General features: G+C 47.4%; 1 protein-coding gene across 4 annotated transcripts; it reads right to left on the bottom strand.

Moving 5' to 3' along the window:
* Positions 1-4: 4 nt before the first annotated feature.
* adprhl1 (ADP-ribosylhydrolase like 1) lies at positions 5-16,357 on the bottom strand. 4 transcript variants are annotated; one of them, XM_036981944.2, is made up of 8 exons: positions 15,428-16,357; positions 9,938-10,102; positions 9,563-9,688; positions 7,858-7,998; positions 7,630-7,757; positions 6,176-6,308; positions 5,797-5,962; positions 5-2,567 (listed from the first exon to the last, which is right to left on the bottom strand). In XM_036981944.2, exons 1-8 carry the CDS (start codon positions 15,639-15,641, stop codon positions 440-442), a joined length of 3,201 nt encoding a protein of 1,066 aa, XP_036837839.1. In that variant the 5' UTR covers positions 15,642-16,357; the 3' UTR covers positions 5-439. The 4 variants fall into 4 exon arrangements, with proteins under 4 accessions (XP_036837839.1, XP_036837840.1, XP_090063263.1 ...); XM_036981945.2 differs by lacking the exon at positions 7,858-7,998; XM_090207137.1 differs by lacking the exons at positions 9,563-9,688; positions 9,938-10,102; positions 15,428-16,357 and adding an exon at positions 8,899-9,085.
* Between the last annotated feature and the right edge of the window lie 82 nt (positions 16,358-16,439).

Here is a 16,439-nt window from a genome sequence, read left to right as displayed (position 1 = left end):
AAGATAAGGGATTGAGTTTCTTTAATCTGATAAAGAGCAGAGGGTTTGTTTGACTCGGTTGTCATAGCTACAGTTTAAGTCCTGGTATTATTGCTTCACATTGTTTTCCACGAAAATCCCATTCTAAAGATTAGGCTTAGTTTAGTCAATGTTCAACACCGCTGTTCTGTTTGTCTTTCCACTGTTACAGTACGGACGAGGCACACACACACACGCTACTCTACTTGGAGCGTTACACAGCTTCTGAGTAAATCACCACACGTAGAGCGTAGGCTGCTTCCTGCAAACCCCACGGCTTTCAGAGGACAGCAACACATGGGATAGCTGGCATGACCTTGAAGGTGTATCGTGTTTCACTGTGAGGAGAGAGAAAGTTCAGAAGGCTTTTATCCTTCACAGACGAACGCATCACTGAAGTCAGAGTGAGTGGACGAGGGACTTAGAAATTAAAGGTATCTGTGAATCGGATGATTCTGGGTTTATGAATCAGTTTCGCAGAAGGGTCGCCGTAGTTTAACGTCCTGTACTTTGGTCTCTCCTGCTTTTCTGTCTGTAGTCTTTCTGGCTCTGCAACATTCGAACCACGCATAGTGATGGCGTCATCTTTGTGTGACATCACAGCGCTACCCTGCCCCTCCCCCTCCTGACATGTCACCTCCCCCTCCCCACTTTGCAGTGCCGTGGGGGCATTTACTTCCTGTTTGGCTTCATGTGGGCGGTGCTCCTGGTTGGACGTTGTGGGCGCTGATGGCAGGAAGCAAAGGTCAAGATCAGGGGTTGTGGGGACAGAGGTCATGACATCAGGGGTCGTAGATTCAGAAGATGGGGGTGAGAGGCTGGCGTTATGGGCCTCGCCCAGTTCTGATGGTTCTGATTCTGAGCCGTGGGCCCTCCTAGGGATGGGGTATCTGGGCTGGCCTCTCTGGGTGGACCGGGGTTGGGGTGGATCCATGTACTGTTTTCTCCAGGGGTAGGAGAGATGTGAGCCTTCCAGGGTCCTGGTTTTGGACCCTAACCCTGAGTATTTCTGTGCTGGTGGATCCACAGAGGAAGCTAGTGCCCACACAGGAGGACAAGGGAGCAGTGTTGCCAGGTACCCAGACTGCAAGGCCTCTACCTCAGGTATCCCTACCTGGGGTGCTGGGGGAGACCACTGGACCACTGCAGCAGAGCAGAGCAGCTCTACCTGCACATAGCTGAGCTCCTGACCTAAGACCTGTACCTTTAATTCCTTATCTGAAACCTGTGCCTTGACCTCCTGACCTGTAACCTGTGCCTTGAGCTCCAGACCTGAAACTTTAACTTCACTGTCTTGATCAGGATCCTGATTTTCCTGATGTGAAGCCTGTACCACCACTTCCTGACCCACTGAGGCCTTAACTTCAATGTTTTCACTCTGAACCTTTAGCTCCTTGTTCAATTCTGAACCATGGCCTTCTCGTCTTTGACCTGAGCTAACAACCTTTTCTTGGTTCGTACCCAGAGTATCTACCTGTTGGTTCGTACCCAGAGTATCTACCTGTTGATTAGCACCCCAAACTTCTACCTCCTTAATTGAATCCTGAATCTGACCTTCAGCTTCTTGATCTGAACCTGGAGCCCTTATCTGCTTATTGACTACAGAGTGACCTTTCACCTTCTGATTCCAGTTCCTCCCTTTTCTGTGTTGAAGTGAATCCTTCAGACCAGCTACTGTCTTCTCTGATCCTCTATCTCCTTCCTGTACTCCATAGGGGTTCTCTTTCCTCTGCTGTCCCCAGCCTTTACTCTTAACCTGTTGCTTCACTGAACTCTGACCTTTGACGGGTTGACCTGGTTGACCTAAGCACTGTTGTACCTCTTCTTCCTGACGACTCACTAATTCGTTGACACGTCCAGATGAGCTGGTACCAGGAGAGGTGCTTTTCTTCTGGCAACTCACGTCACTTCCCCGGTACACCGTCGCCATGGTTTCAAACTTGTCCATTATGGCAGACAGTAGCTTCCCCTTGCCGATTGGTCGGGGTCTTTTCGACGCTCCTCCCACCTGTGTGGCCCCTCCCCTCTCTTTCTGCGTTGCTGCGGCAAACCTGGCCAGCACATCCTTAACAGTGTTTCCCTTTCTCACTCCACGTCCTGTTTTGGGAATGCAGCCCTCAACCTGTCCACTAGGGGTCTCTCTGCCATGGCTCTGGCTGCCACAGCCTCCTCCTCCACCCCCTCTGGAGGACAGTGCCAGGGCCCCCACCTCCCGGCGGTGAGTGAGCGGAGGGTTGGGGGTGTTCCTCAGGAACTTGGCCTGGAGAAGCTGGAAGGAGGTGAGGCGTCTTGAGACGTCGCTCCCTGCTGGTCGACCTCCACACCTGCTGAACTGGGGCACCTTCAACCCCACACTGACCTCCAGCCCTAACCTCTCAGGGGGCCTCGCGGTTGGGCTCCGGCCGGGCAGGTCCTGGGTTAGGTAGTGGAGCAGGCTCTCCAGAACCCCTCTGAGCTCCGGGCGGGTCGTCCGGTCCCAAACCAGCCTCCTCAGGGTTCTGGTGTCCACAATGAGGCCTGATGGCCCTGCATTCGCTGCTCTCTCTGCTCTGTAGGGAAACATAAGGGCCTAGCTTTGTTCTCAGGACAGAACAGGGAACATAGAAATATAATCTAGATTGTATTTCTGTAACGGAAACATCCTGTGATAGGGCTTACTAACCTCGACCATCTCTGTACTATAACAACCTCTACCATCTCTGTACAACTATAACCTCTACCATCTCTGTACTACTATAACCTCTATCATCTCTGTACTACTATAACCTCTATCATCTCTGTACTACTATAACCTCTATCATCTCTGTACTACTATAACCTCTATCATCTCTGTACTACTATAACCTCTATCATCTCTGTACTACTATAACCTCTATCATCTCTGTACTACTATAACCTCTACCATCTCTGTACTACTATAACCTCTACCATCTCTGTACTACTATAACCTCTATCATCTCTGCACTACTATAACCTCTACCATCTCTGTACTACTATAACCTCTATCATCTCTGTACTACTATAACCTCTACCATCTCTGTACTACTATAACCTCTACCATCTCTGTACTACTATAACCTCTATCATCTCTGTACTACTATAACCTCTACCATCTCTGTACTATAACCTCTACCATCTCTGTACTACTATAACCTCTATCATCTCTGCACTACTATAACCTCTACCATCTCTGCACTACTATAACCTCTATCATCTCTGCACTACTATAACCTCTACCATCTCTGTACTACTATAACCTCTACCATCTCTGTACTATAACCTCTACCATCTCTGTACTACTATAACCTCTATCATCTCTGCACTACTATAACCTCTATCATCTCTGTACTACTATAACCTCTACCATCTCTGTACTACTATAACCTCTACCATCTCTGTACTACTATAACCTCTACCATCTCTGTACTATAACCTCTATCATCTCTGTACTATAACCTCTACCATCTCTGTACTACTATAACCTCTACCATCTCTGTACTACTATAACCTCTATCATCTCTGTACTATAACATCTACCATCTCTGTACTACTATAACCTCTACCATCTCTGTACTACTATAACCTCTACCATCTCTGTACTACTATAACCTCTATCATCTCTGTACTACTATAACCTCTATCATCTCTGTACTATAACCTCTACCATCTCTGTACTATAACCTCTACCATCTCTGTACTACTATAACCTCTACCATCTCTGTACTATAACCTCTATCATCTCTGTACTATAACCTCTACCATCTCTGTACTATAACCTCTACCATCTCTGTACTATAACCTCTACCATCTCTGTACTATAACCTCTACCATCTCTATACTATAACCTCTACCATCTCTGTACTATAACCTCTACCATCTCTGTACTATAACCTCTACCACCTCTACCATCTCTGTACTATAACCTCTACCATCTCTGTACTATAACCTCTACCATCTCTATACTATAACCTCTACCATCTCTATACTATAACCTCTACCATCTCTGTACTATAACCTCTACCATCTCTGTACTATAACCTCTACCATCTCTGTACTATAACCTCTACCATCTCTGTACTATAACCTCTACCATGGACAATGAATTCTTTATACATGACAGAATATTCATTCCGTGTTCAGTACATTAGCTGCAGCATCAGATTTGGAGATGACTTAGAGTTCCAGTGAGTGTTCTAGCAGTGTAGAATTGATGTGTAACAGAGACTGTGTAGTTGATCTGTAACAGGTTGATCTGTAGCAGGGACTGTGTAGTTGATCTGTAACAGGGACTGTTTAGTTGATCTATATCAGGTTGATGTGTAGCAGGGACTGTTTAGTTGATCTGTAGCAGGGACTGTTTAGTTGATCTATAACAGGTTGATCTGTAGCAGGGACTGTTTAGTTGATCTATATCAGGTTGATGTGTAGCAGGGACTGTTTAGTTGATCTGTAGCAGGGACTGTTTAGTTGATCTATAACAGGTTGATCTGTAGCAGGGACTGTTTAGTTGATCTATATCAGGTTGATGTGTAACAGGGACTGTTTAGTTGCTGTGTAACAGGGACTGTTTAGTTGATCTATAACAGGGAAGTGGGGTTAAGTAGAGAAGAGAGAGAAACAGACTATTGCATCGTTTCCTAGGAACGGTGGAATGGTGGTTTCTAGGGTCCTGGTACGGTGAGGTGGCTATGTCCCAATTATCTCTCCTGCCTCCCAGAGTGTGCACTTGTTCACTTCCCTTCACTGATTTGAAAGGAAATGACTGGTAAAAGAAATATGGTGGTGGAGTGCACACTTCAGCAGAAAGGAGATATTATTGGGACACGTCACCGGTGTTAGTTAGGATTGACCTCTGACCTCTACAGCATTATAAAGACAGTAGCAAAGAGAGACGCGGACCTCAGAGGTAATTTATAGATATTTACTTTAATCTGATAATAACACGATTATTATCATGACACTCGTGGTGAATCCACAGCTGACAATAATAAACCAAAACATGAGACGAGTGCAAATAACAGACTAAGAGTGGATCCCAAATAGCACTACCTTTGACCTGGGCACATAGGGTTCGGGTCAAAAGTAGTGCACTATATAGGGAACATATACAATATGGGGGGGGGGGGGGGGGGGGGGCAGACTAATAACAAGCCTGTAAGTTTAAATCACATTTACACAGGACCATCTTCTTTGTCTCCAATCACATGTTTTAAACCCAGGACTGGTGTGTGTACAGTAGGTAGGGATGTTAGTGGATCCACGTTCATCTATAGATGAGAACACCTGGGGCCTCTGGAATCTATGGAATTGTTACATCACAGATCCGGTTTCGGAGTTCCAATGCTGATTCTGATTCAGTTCCACATGAATGACTTTAGTTTTTATTTTTTTAAACAAAACACTTTATGGAACAGGAAAGGGAACGGAACTATTCCAGAGACCCCAGCAGGAGCAGTTGAGAGAGGGAGACAGAGAGGAGGGTACAGGCCGGGCTAGGGGGGCTCTAGTGCTGTGGGATGGGTAGGTAGCAGAGGAGGCTGGTAGGAGGAGATATAGAAGGACAGGCTCATTGTAATGGCTGGAATGGAATAAATGGAACCGTGTCAAGCATATGTATTCCCCTTCATCCATTACAATGAGCCGTCTTCCTATAGCTCCTCCCACCAGCCTCCACTTGGTAGGTAGGTGAGCAGCCAGTAGCTAGCCATGGTGGAGTCATTCATGTGTAGTTCCTATGTCGGCCAGAAGAGGGCGGTGTGGGCAGGGTGGTGGTGTTACTTCTCTGTGCTCCTCTCTGCGGAGGCTGCCTTGTACAGTTCGGCTCCGAGCTCCTCTAGCCGCGTGCGTCGGTCCACATCCTGGTGCAGCCCTTCAGGGACCTGGGACAGGCCGAACAGGAGACCGTACAGACAGCCTGCTATCAGCCCTGTGGCACTGCTCTCCCCTGGGGGACACAATAACTAGGTCAGAGAAGATACTAATGGCAAGGACACACAACACACACACACAAATAAATATACAAACACAACAAGAACACACACACACTTACCAACACAACTCTTATATAAACTACTTACACAGACAACAAACCAATGCACACACACACACACACACACACACACACACACACACACACACACACACACACACACCCCACCTCCGTGGAACATGGCGCGGCGGCAGAGCTGGGTCCAGTCGGAGCCTGAGGCCAGGAGAGCATCGTAGGCTATCATGGGAGCATCATGACCCCTCCGTCCAGCCCGGCCCTCTGAGCTCCAGCGCTTATACACCTAGAGAGAGGAGATCACACCTGAGTTAAATACTTCTACACCTGTAGAGAGGAGAACACACCTGAGTTAAATACTTCTACACCTGTAGAGAGGAGAACACACCTGAGTTAAATACTTCTACACCTGTAGAGAGTAGAACACACCTGAGTTAAATACTTCTACACCTGTAGAGAGGAGAACACACCTGAGTTAAATACTTCTATACCTGTAGAGAGGAGAACACACCTGAGTTAAATACTTCTACACCTGTAGAGAGGAGAACACACCTGAGTTAAATACTTCTACACCTGTAGAGAGGAGAACACACCTGAGTTAAATACTTCTACACCTGTAGAGAGGAGAACACACCTGAGTTAAATACTTCTACACCTGGAGAGAGGAGAACACACCTGAGTTAAATACTTCTACACCTGGAGAGAGTAGAACACACCTGAGTTAAATACTTCTACACCTGTAGAGAGGAGAACACACCTGAGTTAAATACTTCTACACCTGGAGAGAGTAGAACACACCTGAGTTAAATACTTCTACACCTGGAGAGAGTAGAACACACCTGAGTTAAATACTTCTACACCTGGAGAGAGTAGAACACACCTGAGTTAAATACTTCTACACCTGTAGAGAGGAGAACACACCTGAGTTAAATACTTCTATACCTGTAGAGAGTAGAACACACCTGAGTTAAATACTTCTACACCTGTAGAGAGGAGAACACACCTGAGTTAAATACTTCTATACCTGTAGAGAGTAGAACACACCTGAGTTAAATACTTCTACACCTGTAGAGAGGAGAACACACCTGAGTTAAATACTTCTACACCTGTAGAGAGGAGAACACACCTGAGTTAAATACTTCTACACCTGGAGAGAGGAGAACACACCTGAGTTAAATACTTCTACACCTGGAGAGAGTAGAACACACCTGAGTTAAATACTTCTACACCTGTAGAGAGGAGAACACACCTGAGTTAAATACTTCTACACCTGTAGAGAGGAGAACACACCTGAGTTAAATACTTCTACACCTGTAGAGAGGAGAACACACCTGAGTTAAATACTTCTACACCTGTAGAGAGGAGAACACACCTGAGTTAAATACTTCTACACCTGTAGAGAGGAGAACCCACCTGAGTTAAATACTTCTACACCTGTAGAGAGGAGAACACACCTGAGTTAAATACTTCTACACCTGTAGAGAGGAGAACACACCTGAGTTAAATACTTCTACACCTGTAGAGAGGAGAACACACCCGAGTTAAATACATCTGTTAAATATCTTTAAATATCCAGTTTGCCAGGTAGAATGAAACCAATGGATGACCTTGTCTGTCTCCTCAGCGTTGTAGGTGTCAGGAAACAGGGGCTTGTTCTGCCCCTCCTCCTCCACGCCTCTCTCCTCCAGGTAGAACTGCCACTTAGCCTCGAAGTAGAACCACTTCTCCTGGTACTCTGCAGTGGACACAACATAAACCACCATTTAATCACACACACACACACACACACACACACACAGTCACACACACACACAGTCACACACACACACACACACCTGCCATGTGGCGTATGGTCTTCTTACAGTACTCCTCGGCCTTGGGGATGACCTTCATGAGGTCGCGACCCCAGGTCACCAGCGGTTTGCCCTGCACCGCGTACGATGCAAACAGAGCCGTGGTCAGAGAGCCCAGGAAACCTGTTGGAATCAGCCAGGTCACTGTTATGTCATTATAGATGGTAAACCCAGTGAACCTGCTCCCAGACCTGTTGGAATCAGCCAGGTCACTGTTATGTCATTATAGATGGTAAACCCAGTGAACCTGCTCCCAGACCTGTTGGAATCAGCCAGGTCACTGTTATGTCATTATAGATGGTAAACCCAGTGAACCTGCTCCCAGACCTGTTGGAATCAGCCAGGTCACTGTTATGTCATTATAGATGGTAAACCCAGTGAACCTGCTCCCAGACCTGTTGGAATCAGCCAGGTCACTGTTATGTCATTATAGATGGTAAACCCAGTGAACCTGCTCCCAGACCTGTTGGAATCAGCCAGGTCACTGTCATGTCATTATAGATGGTAAACCCAGTGAACCTGCTCCCAGACCTGTTGGAATCAGCCAGGTCACTGTCATGTCATTATAGATGGTAAACCCAGTGAACCTGCTCCCAGACCTGTTGGAATCAGCCAGGTCACTGTCATGTCATTATAGATGGTAAACCCAGTGAACCTGCTCCCAGACCTGTTGGAATCAGCCAGGTCACTGTTATGTCATTATAGATGGTAATACCAGGTAAGCCCAGTGAACCTGCTCCCAGACCTGTTGGAATCAGCCAGGTCACTGTTATGTCATTATAGATGGTCAACTAAGTGAACCTGCTCCCAGACCTGTTGGAATCAGCCAGGTCACTATTATGTCATTATAGATGGTAAACCCAGTGAACCTGCTCCCAGACCTGTTGCTGTTGTCTTGCCTATAGGAGTTGGTAAGACACTAACCTCGTCCCCAGGCTAATCACTAGAGCAAGACAGCACAAACAGATGTGGGACCAGGCTAGTTAAATAGCAGGCTAAACTATAATGTCTAGCCTATGGTACCTGTAGGGTGGTTGTGGGTCATGGTACCTGTAGGGTGGTTGTGGGTCATGGTACCTGTAGGGTGGTTGTGGGTCATGGTATATGGTACCTGTAGGGTGGTTGTGGGTCATGGTATATGGTACCTGTAGGGCGGTTGTGGGTCATGGTGATTGGTACCTGTAGGGTGGTTGTGGGTCATGGTACCTGTAGGGTGGTTGTGGGTCATGGTGTATGGTACCTGTAGGGTGGTTGTGGGTCATGGTATATGGTACCTGTAGGGTGGTTGTGGGTCATGGTGTATGGTACCTGTAGGGTGGTTGTGGGTCATGGTACCTGTAGGGTGGTTGTGGGTCATGGTGTATGGTACCTGTAGGGTGGTTGTGGGTCATGGTACCTGTAGGGTGGTTGTGGGTCATGGTATATGGTACCTGTAGGGTGGTTGTGGGTCATGGTACCTGTAGGGTGGTTGTGGGTCATGGTACCTGTAGGGTGGTTGTGGGTCATGGTACCTGTAGGGTGGTTGTGGGTCATGGTACCTGTAGGGTGGTTGTGGGTCATGGTACCTGTAGGGTGGTTGTGGGTCATGGTACCTGTAGGGTGGTTGTGGGTCATGGTGTATGGTACCTGTAGGGTGGTTGTGGGTCATGGTATATGGTACCTGTAGGGTGGTTGTGGGTCATGGTACCTGTAGGGTGGTTGTGGGTCATGCGCCCCGTCTCAATGCTGACCTCCACTAGGTTGTCTAGCCTCTCAGGCTGCCAGTACTTCATCCCCACACACATGGCCTTGGTGGCTGCTCCAAACCCAGAACCTGGAGAGAACCCGTCAGAACAATGACCACATGGAGAGAATCCATCAGAACAATGACCACATGGAGAGAACCCACCAGAACATTGACCACATGGATAGAACCCACCAGAACATTGACCACATGGAGAGAACCCACCAGAACATTGACCACATGGAGAGACAAAGAGAGAGACTGCACATGTGCACGTTGAACTCAACACTACTAAACCATGTCACCATCAGACCTCACACATATGTTGTGACCTCTGACCTTTCTCATTGAAGGGCGTGTGCCAGGCAAGCAGGAAGTTGTTGGGTTTGAGGTGAGCACATCCCTCCACGGTGGCTGGGTCAGGAGGGCGACCCTGGAGAGACACCATGGCCTCAACATACACCCTGACCAGCTCCCTGTAGAGATCCTCCAAACACCAGTAGTCTGGAACAACACAGCGTAGTTAACGCACCACAGTTTACACACAGCATAGTTACCGCACCACAGTTTACACACAGCATAGTTACCGCACCACAGTTTACACACAGCATAGTTAACACACCACAGTTTACACACAGCATAGTTAACACACCACAGTTTACACACAGCATAGTTACCACACCACAGTTTACACACAGCATAGTTAACACACCACAGTTTACACACAGCATAGTTAACGTACCACAGTTTACACACAGCATAGTTAACACACCACAGTTTACACACAGCATAGTTACCACAGCATAGTTTACACACAGCGTAGTTAACACACCACAGTTTACACACAGCATAGTTAACGCACCACAGTTTACACACAGCATAGTTAACACACCACAGTTTACACACAGCATAGTTACCGCACCACAGTTTACACACAGCATAGTTACCACACCACAGTTTACACACAGCATAGTTACCACACCACAGTTTACACACAGCATGGTTAACACACCACAGTTTACACAACAGCACAGTTAACACACCACAGTTTACACAACAGCACAGTTAACACACCACAGTTTACACACAGCATAGTTACCGCACCACAGTTTACACACAGCATAGTTAACACACCACAGTTTACACAACAGCACAGTTAACACACCACAGTTTACACACCACAGTTTACACACAGCATAGTTACCGCACCACAGTTTACACAACAGCACAGTTACCGCACCACAGTTTACACAACAGCATAGTTAACACACCACAGTTTACACAACAGCATAGTTAACACACCACAGTTTACACAACAGCATAGTTAACACACCACAGTTTACACAACAGCACAGTAAACAACTGCAAATCGATCAGTCTGGAAGCTTGTCATTAAATACACTTGCAAAGGGCCAACTATGCTGCACACTGTGAAAAGTTAACATACATTCTCTCTCTCACACACACACACACACACACACACACACACACACACACACACACACACACACACACACACACAGGTTGGGAGTCAGACACTGTCTGTCCGTGGGGGCTGTGGCATGTTTGCCGTACCAGCCAGATGAGAGTCTATGTTTAGATGTTCAGCCTGCTGTGCTTAGATTATACCATGTGATCTGCTGGGGGGGGGGGGGTGGGGGTGGGGCTCCACACGTGTGAGTCATGGGTTTGTGCATATGCTTTTGTGTGTGTCATTTGTGTGGTGTGTGTGTGTGTCATTGTCACCTCTGATTCAGGAGCAGAGGGCTTTGGGCTCAGGGACTCAGGATACACACCCAGGACAGGGAGGAACCAGACAGGTGTCAGGGAGAGAGGGGTGGGCCCAGACCGGTGTCAGGGAGAGAGGGGTGGGCCCAGACCGGTGTCAGGGAGAGAGGGGTGGGCCCAGACCGGTGTCAGGGAGAGAGGGGTGGGCCCAGACCGGTGTCAGGGAGAGAGGGGTGGGCTGTTCCAGTCAGTGTGGGAGTAAAGAAGAGGAGTGATGGGTGATTTTACTGGTGACCAAGTATCTGAATGAAAATCATTCCTTCCACCTTCTCATCCTAGTTTACCAGACAAGACAAGCGGTGTGAATACCCTTCTCTACACGGTCTACCTCCTAAATAGAACCCTATTCTCTACACTGTCTACCTCCTAAATAGAACCCTATTCTCTACACTGTCTACCTCCTAAATAGAACCCTATTCACTACACTGTCTACCTCCTAAATAGAACCCTATTCTCTACACTGTCTACCCCCTAAATAGAACCCTATTCTCTACACTGTCTACCTCCTAAATAGAACCCTATTCTCTACACTGTCTACCTCCTAAATAGAACCCTATTCACTACACTGTCTACCTCCTAAATAGAACCCTATTCTGTACACTGTCTACCTCATAAATAGAACCCTATTCTGTACACTGTCTACCTCCTAAATAGAACCCTATTCACTAAAACTGTCTACCTCCTAAATAGAAGCCTATTCACTACACTGTCTACCTCCTAAATAGAACCCTATTCTGTACACTGTCTACCTCCTAAATAGAACCCTATTCACTACACCATCTACCTCCTAAATAGAACCCTCTTCTCTACACCGTCTACCTCCTAAATAGAACCCTATTCTCTACACTGTCTACCTCCTAAATAGAACCCTATTCTCTACACTGTCTACCTCCTAAATAGAACCCTATTCTCTACACCGTCTACCTCCTAAATAGAACCATATTCTCTACACCGTCTACCTCCTAAATAGAACCCTATTCTCTACACCGTCTACCTCCTAAATAGAACCCTATTCTGTACACCGTCTACCTCCTAAATAGAACCCGATTCTCTACAGTCTACCTCCTAAATTGAACCCTCTTCTCTACACTGTCTGGCTCCTAAATGGCACCCTCTATTATAGTGCATTACTTTTGACCAGGGCCCATGTGGCTCGGGTCAAACGTAGTGCACCATGTGGAATAGGCCCCAGTCAGAAATAGTGGACTATGGGAAAAGGGTGCCATTTGGAACAGAACCTGTGTTTAGAACCAGTTGTCTGCAATTTAACCGGTCATGTCTGAAGCCCTTTCCCCTTGTTCAAGGACAATTGTTCCTATCCGTCTCTTTTTCATGGTCCTTCGAGCAGGATAGGGTTTGTGTACATCCCTACTTTATCAAGGAGGGGTTTGATGTTGTGTACCTGTTGCTGTTTGACCTATGCTCAGTTACACGTCCGGTTTGATATTCACAAAGCATCTCAAAGTAAGAGCACTGGTCTAGGACCATTTCTCCATGTTAGGTCATAATGAATAAGATAACATGGACAGATAACATCCTTCTCTGGGATGCTTTAAAAATGCATGCCCAGAATCACTGTTCTCGTGATACGTAGGCCGGCCTTAGCTGTAACAGAGGCCTATACTTGCGTGGGCCAAGAGATACATTGACAGCCCCCTCTTCTCTCGGTCTCCTGTGGTATATGGATCAGGGACAGTGTGTATTAAGCGTTTCAGAGTAGGAGTGCTGATCTAGGATCATTTCCTATCTGTCCATTCATTATAATCTAACAAGAAACATGGATACCACATCAGTACTCCTACTCTCAGATGTTTAGTGAATATGGACCCAGATCAGAGTTTATAACCTAGGCCTTTACCTGCGTGGGCCAAGACTAGATAAACTGAAATCTTCCTCCCCTCTTCCTCTCCTCTCCCATCACCCTCCCACCCTCCTTTCCCCCCTCCTCCTCCTCCTCCTCTCCTCTCTTCCTCTCCCCTCCTCTTCTCCTCTCCCATCACCCTCCTCCTCCCCCCTCTCCTCTCCTCCCCCCTCTCCTCTCCTCCCCTCCTCCTCCTCTCCTCCTCCTCTCCCCCTCTCCTCTCCTCCCTCCTACTCTCCCCCTCTCCTCTCCTCCCTCCTCCTGTCCTCCTCTCCTCTCCTCTCTTCCTCTCCCCTCTCCTCCTCTCCCTCCTCCCTTTCTCTCCCCTCCTCCCTCTTCCTGTCCTCCCTCCTCCTCCTCTCCCTTCCTCCTCCTCTCCTCCCTCCTCCTCCTCTCCCTTCCTCCTCCTCTCCTCTCTATGATCTGTGCTATAGATCAGATCTGTATTGTTTGCTTCCAGCCCCTGTCAGTCTCAGTGATTCATGGTGGTTTTCTGGCCTGACTTGGCGAGAGTCCCAAATTACACCCTATTCCTTATATAGTGCACTACATTTAAACCGAGTCTTATGGAGTGTGAGCCTGGTCTAAAGTAGTGCACTACATAGGGAATAGGGTGCCATTTGGGACACATCCCAGGCTGGGTTGTTGGAATGCGGCTCAGCAGCAGGCTTATCCGTAAGTCTGTCATCTCTCTACAGGAGCACTGCTGGCTTTGAACACAATCCCAAGGCCAAATACCATACAGGATCCCCAAGGGGGAGAGCCACTGTGATGTGATGAGACCTGGTCCCTCTGTTGTTCTCCTCTCTGCCCGAGGACAGGCTCATGTTCTCCTCCCTAGTTCTATTTTGGACTCATCTGATCTGGCAGCTCCAGACGTCCAGGCCAGCGGTCGGTAGGTGACATGTGTGTTGTCCTGTCAGGCTGTCCACCTATAGAACTCCAGCCTGGTCCCAGATCTGTTCCTGTTGTCTTGCTAACTCCCAGTTGTGTAAAGTACTTCAAGTAAAAAATACTTGAAAGTACTACTTAAGTAGTCTGTACTTTAATTGACTATTTATATTTTTGACAACTTTTACATCACTACATTCCTAAAGGAAATTATAAACTTTTTACGACTTACATTTTGAATGCTTAGCAGGACAGAAAAATGGTCTAATTCACACACATCCCTACTGCCTCTGATATTTTAGCAAATACATTTATTTTTGAAACTGAAGTATATTTAAAACCAAATACTTTTATACTTTTACTCCAGTAGTATTTTACTGGGTGACTTTCACTTTTACTTGAGTCATTTTCTATTAAGGTATCATTACTTTTACCTAAGTGTGACAGTAAGGTACTTTTTCCACCACTATTAACTCCTCTGGTCTTGCTAATTCCATTGCCATGACCATAGGAGTTGGCAAGACAGCACAAACAGATCTGGGGACCAGGCTAGCCTCCTCTGATGAAGAGATGAAGAGCAGATGTGATGACATGTGAAGGTGTTTGGGATTACGGCCTGCGCTGAGTCATTTCTGACTGCTATAGGGATTATGGTGTCGGCCAGGCATTGTCCGGAAGAAATATGTCCCATTGAGTGATTAGGAGTTTCCACAGACTGCTATTCTCGTCTCTCTGTAAAATCAGACTGGACAGGTGTGTGTGTGTGTGTGTGTGTGTGTGTGTGAGATTGAGGAGATAGGAGGTTTAGGTGGGTGAAGCGAGTGAATGTGTCAGTGTGAATGAGAGAAACACCAAACTACTGGTGCTCTCACTGTCTCTGAGAGCTCTACAATGCATGGCAATCATTCTATTGCTATTCTATTTTAGTTCCCGTTACTCGTTTCCTTTACTAGGCTTACACAGTATCATAGAAGGTCATGAAGTGATAATATCGTTGGAACCAATGAGGAAGTACTATTGATTGGTCAATGTTACTATTTAGTTAGTATACATCCCTTCTCGCATGGTCAACTAGCACCAACCCTCCATGTCCCCTAACCCTCCAGGTCCCCTAACCCTCCATGTCCCCTAACCCTCCAGGTCCCCTAACCCTCCATGTCCCCTAACCCTCCATGTCCCCTAACCCTCCATGTCTCCTAACCCTCCAGGTCCCCTAACCCTCCATGTCCCCTAACCCCCATCTACCCATCCACCATCTTCTAACCTCCGTGGGTATGTCCTGGCCTCACCTGTGATGAGGGCCTCAGCGGTGGTCATGTGCATCAGGGCTCCGTCGCTGAGGGGCCAATTGTCAGGGTCCAGTTTCAGAGCCCCAAGGCCCCCCAGAGAGGCCAGCTCTTCCTGGATCTGTGTCCCAGAGGGGCAGCTCTCCCAGCGGCCCTTACGGTAGCCCAGGGCGTCCCCCACCCCCGCTAGGACCATCCCAGCCTGGAACTTCTCCATGAGGGTTCGGGTTCAGATGCCCACCAACCCGGACTAAAGCAAAGGATGGGCTGTAATGTAGGTTTCAATAGGAAGACCGACCGACTGACGCAGCTAGAGAACACAGGCTCCAGGAGGACAGTCTCTCTACAGGTTAGAGAGAACACAGGCTCCAGGTAGACAGTCTCTCTACAGGTTAGAGAGAACACAGGCTCCAGGTAGACAGTATCTCTACAGGTTATAGAGGACACAGGCTCTAGGTAGACAGAGTCTATAGACAACACAGGCTCCAGGTAGACAGAGTCTCTCAGAAACAGTCTGACTCCCAAGACACTATAGTCCTCTTCTAGAAGCCTGAGATAGTGTTCCTCTGGTTAAACAGACAGAGCTTCTAGAAGTCTGAGATAGTGTTCCTCTGGTTAAACAGACAGAGCTTCTAGAAGCCTGAGATAGTGTTCCTCTGGTTAAACAGACAGAGCTTCTAGAAGTCTGAGATAGTGCTCCTCTGGTTAAACAGACAGAGCTTCTAGAAGCCTGAGATAGTGTTCCTCTGGTTAAACAGACAGAGCTTCTCCTCAGCCTGCTGGCAAACAAAAACAGCCCACTGTCCGTCTGGTCCACCTAGAAGGCTCTCTGACGCCGTCACACGCTGTGTTGCTCTCTGGTCTGGTAATCTAATGGTGTGTCCTTCCTAAACTGGATGGGGACGTGCCGTGGTTGGATCTCTTTTTAACTGTGAACGGTAGCAGTCCAGTTCAGTCCCCACCCCCATAGCTCTGAGCTCCTCTATCAGCCTAATCACCAGTCACTCTCTCTCAC

The sequence above is a fragment of the Oncorhynchus mykiss genome, chromosome 18 (genome assembly GCF_057628025.1).
Source record: "Oncorhynchus mykiss isolate SJ-2025 chromosome 18, ASM5762802v1, whole genome shotgun sequence".
NCBI lineage: Eukaryota > Metazoa > Chordata > Actinopteri > Salmoniformes > Salmonidae > Oncorhynchus > Oncorhynchus mykiss.
Note: the sequence above shows the minus strand (reverse complement) of the source record. Positions and strands in the feature narration are given on the sequence as shown.

What these genes read in the sequence shown, in the direction of transcription:
- adprhl1 (XM_036981944.2), bottom strand. Translation starts at nt 15,641, where the DNA reads ATGGAGAAGTTCCAGGCTGGGATGGTCCTAGCGGGGGTGGGGGACGCC. An exon ending in GACCCACAACCACCCTACAG is followed by an intron (nt 7,999 to 9,562) that starts GTACCATGACCC and finishes TGATTCCAACAG; the next exon opens with GTTTCCTGGGCTCTCTGACC. An exon ending in CCGCGCCATGTTCCACGGAG is followed by an intron (nt 5,963 to 6,175) that starts GTGGGGTGTGTG and finishes TGTGTCCCCCAG; the next exon opens with GGGAGAGCAGTGCCACAGGG.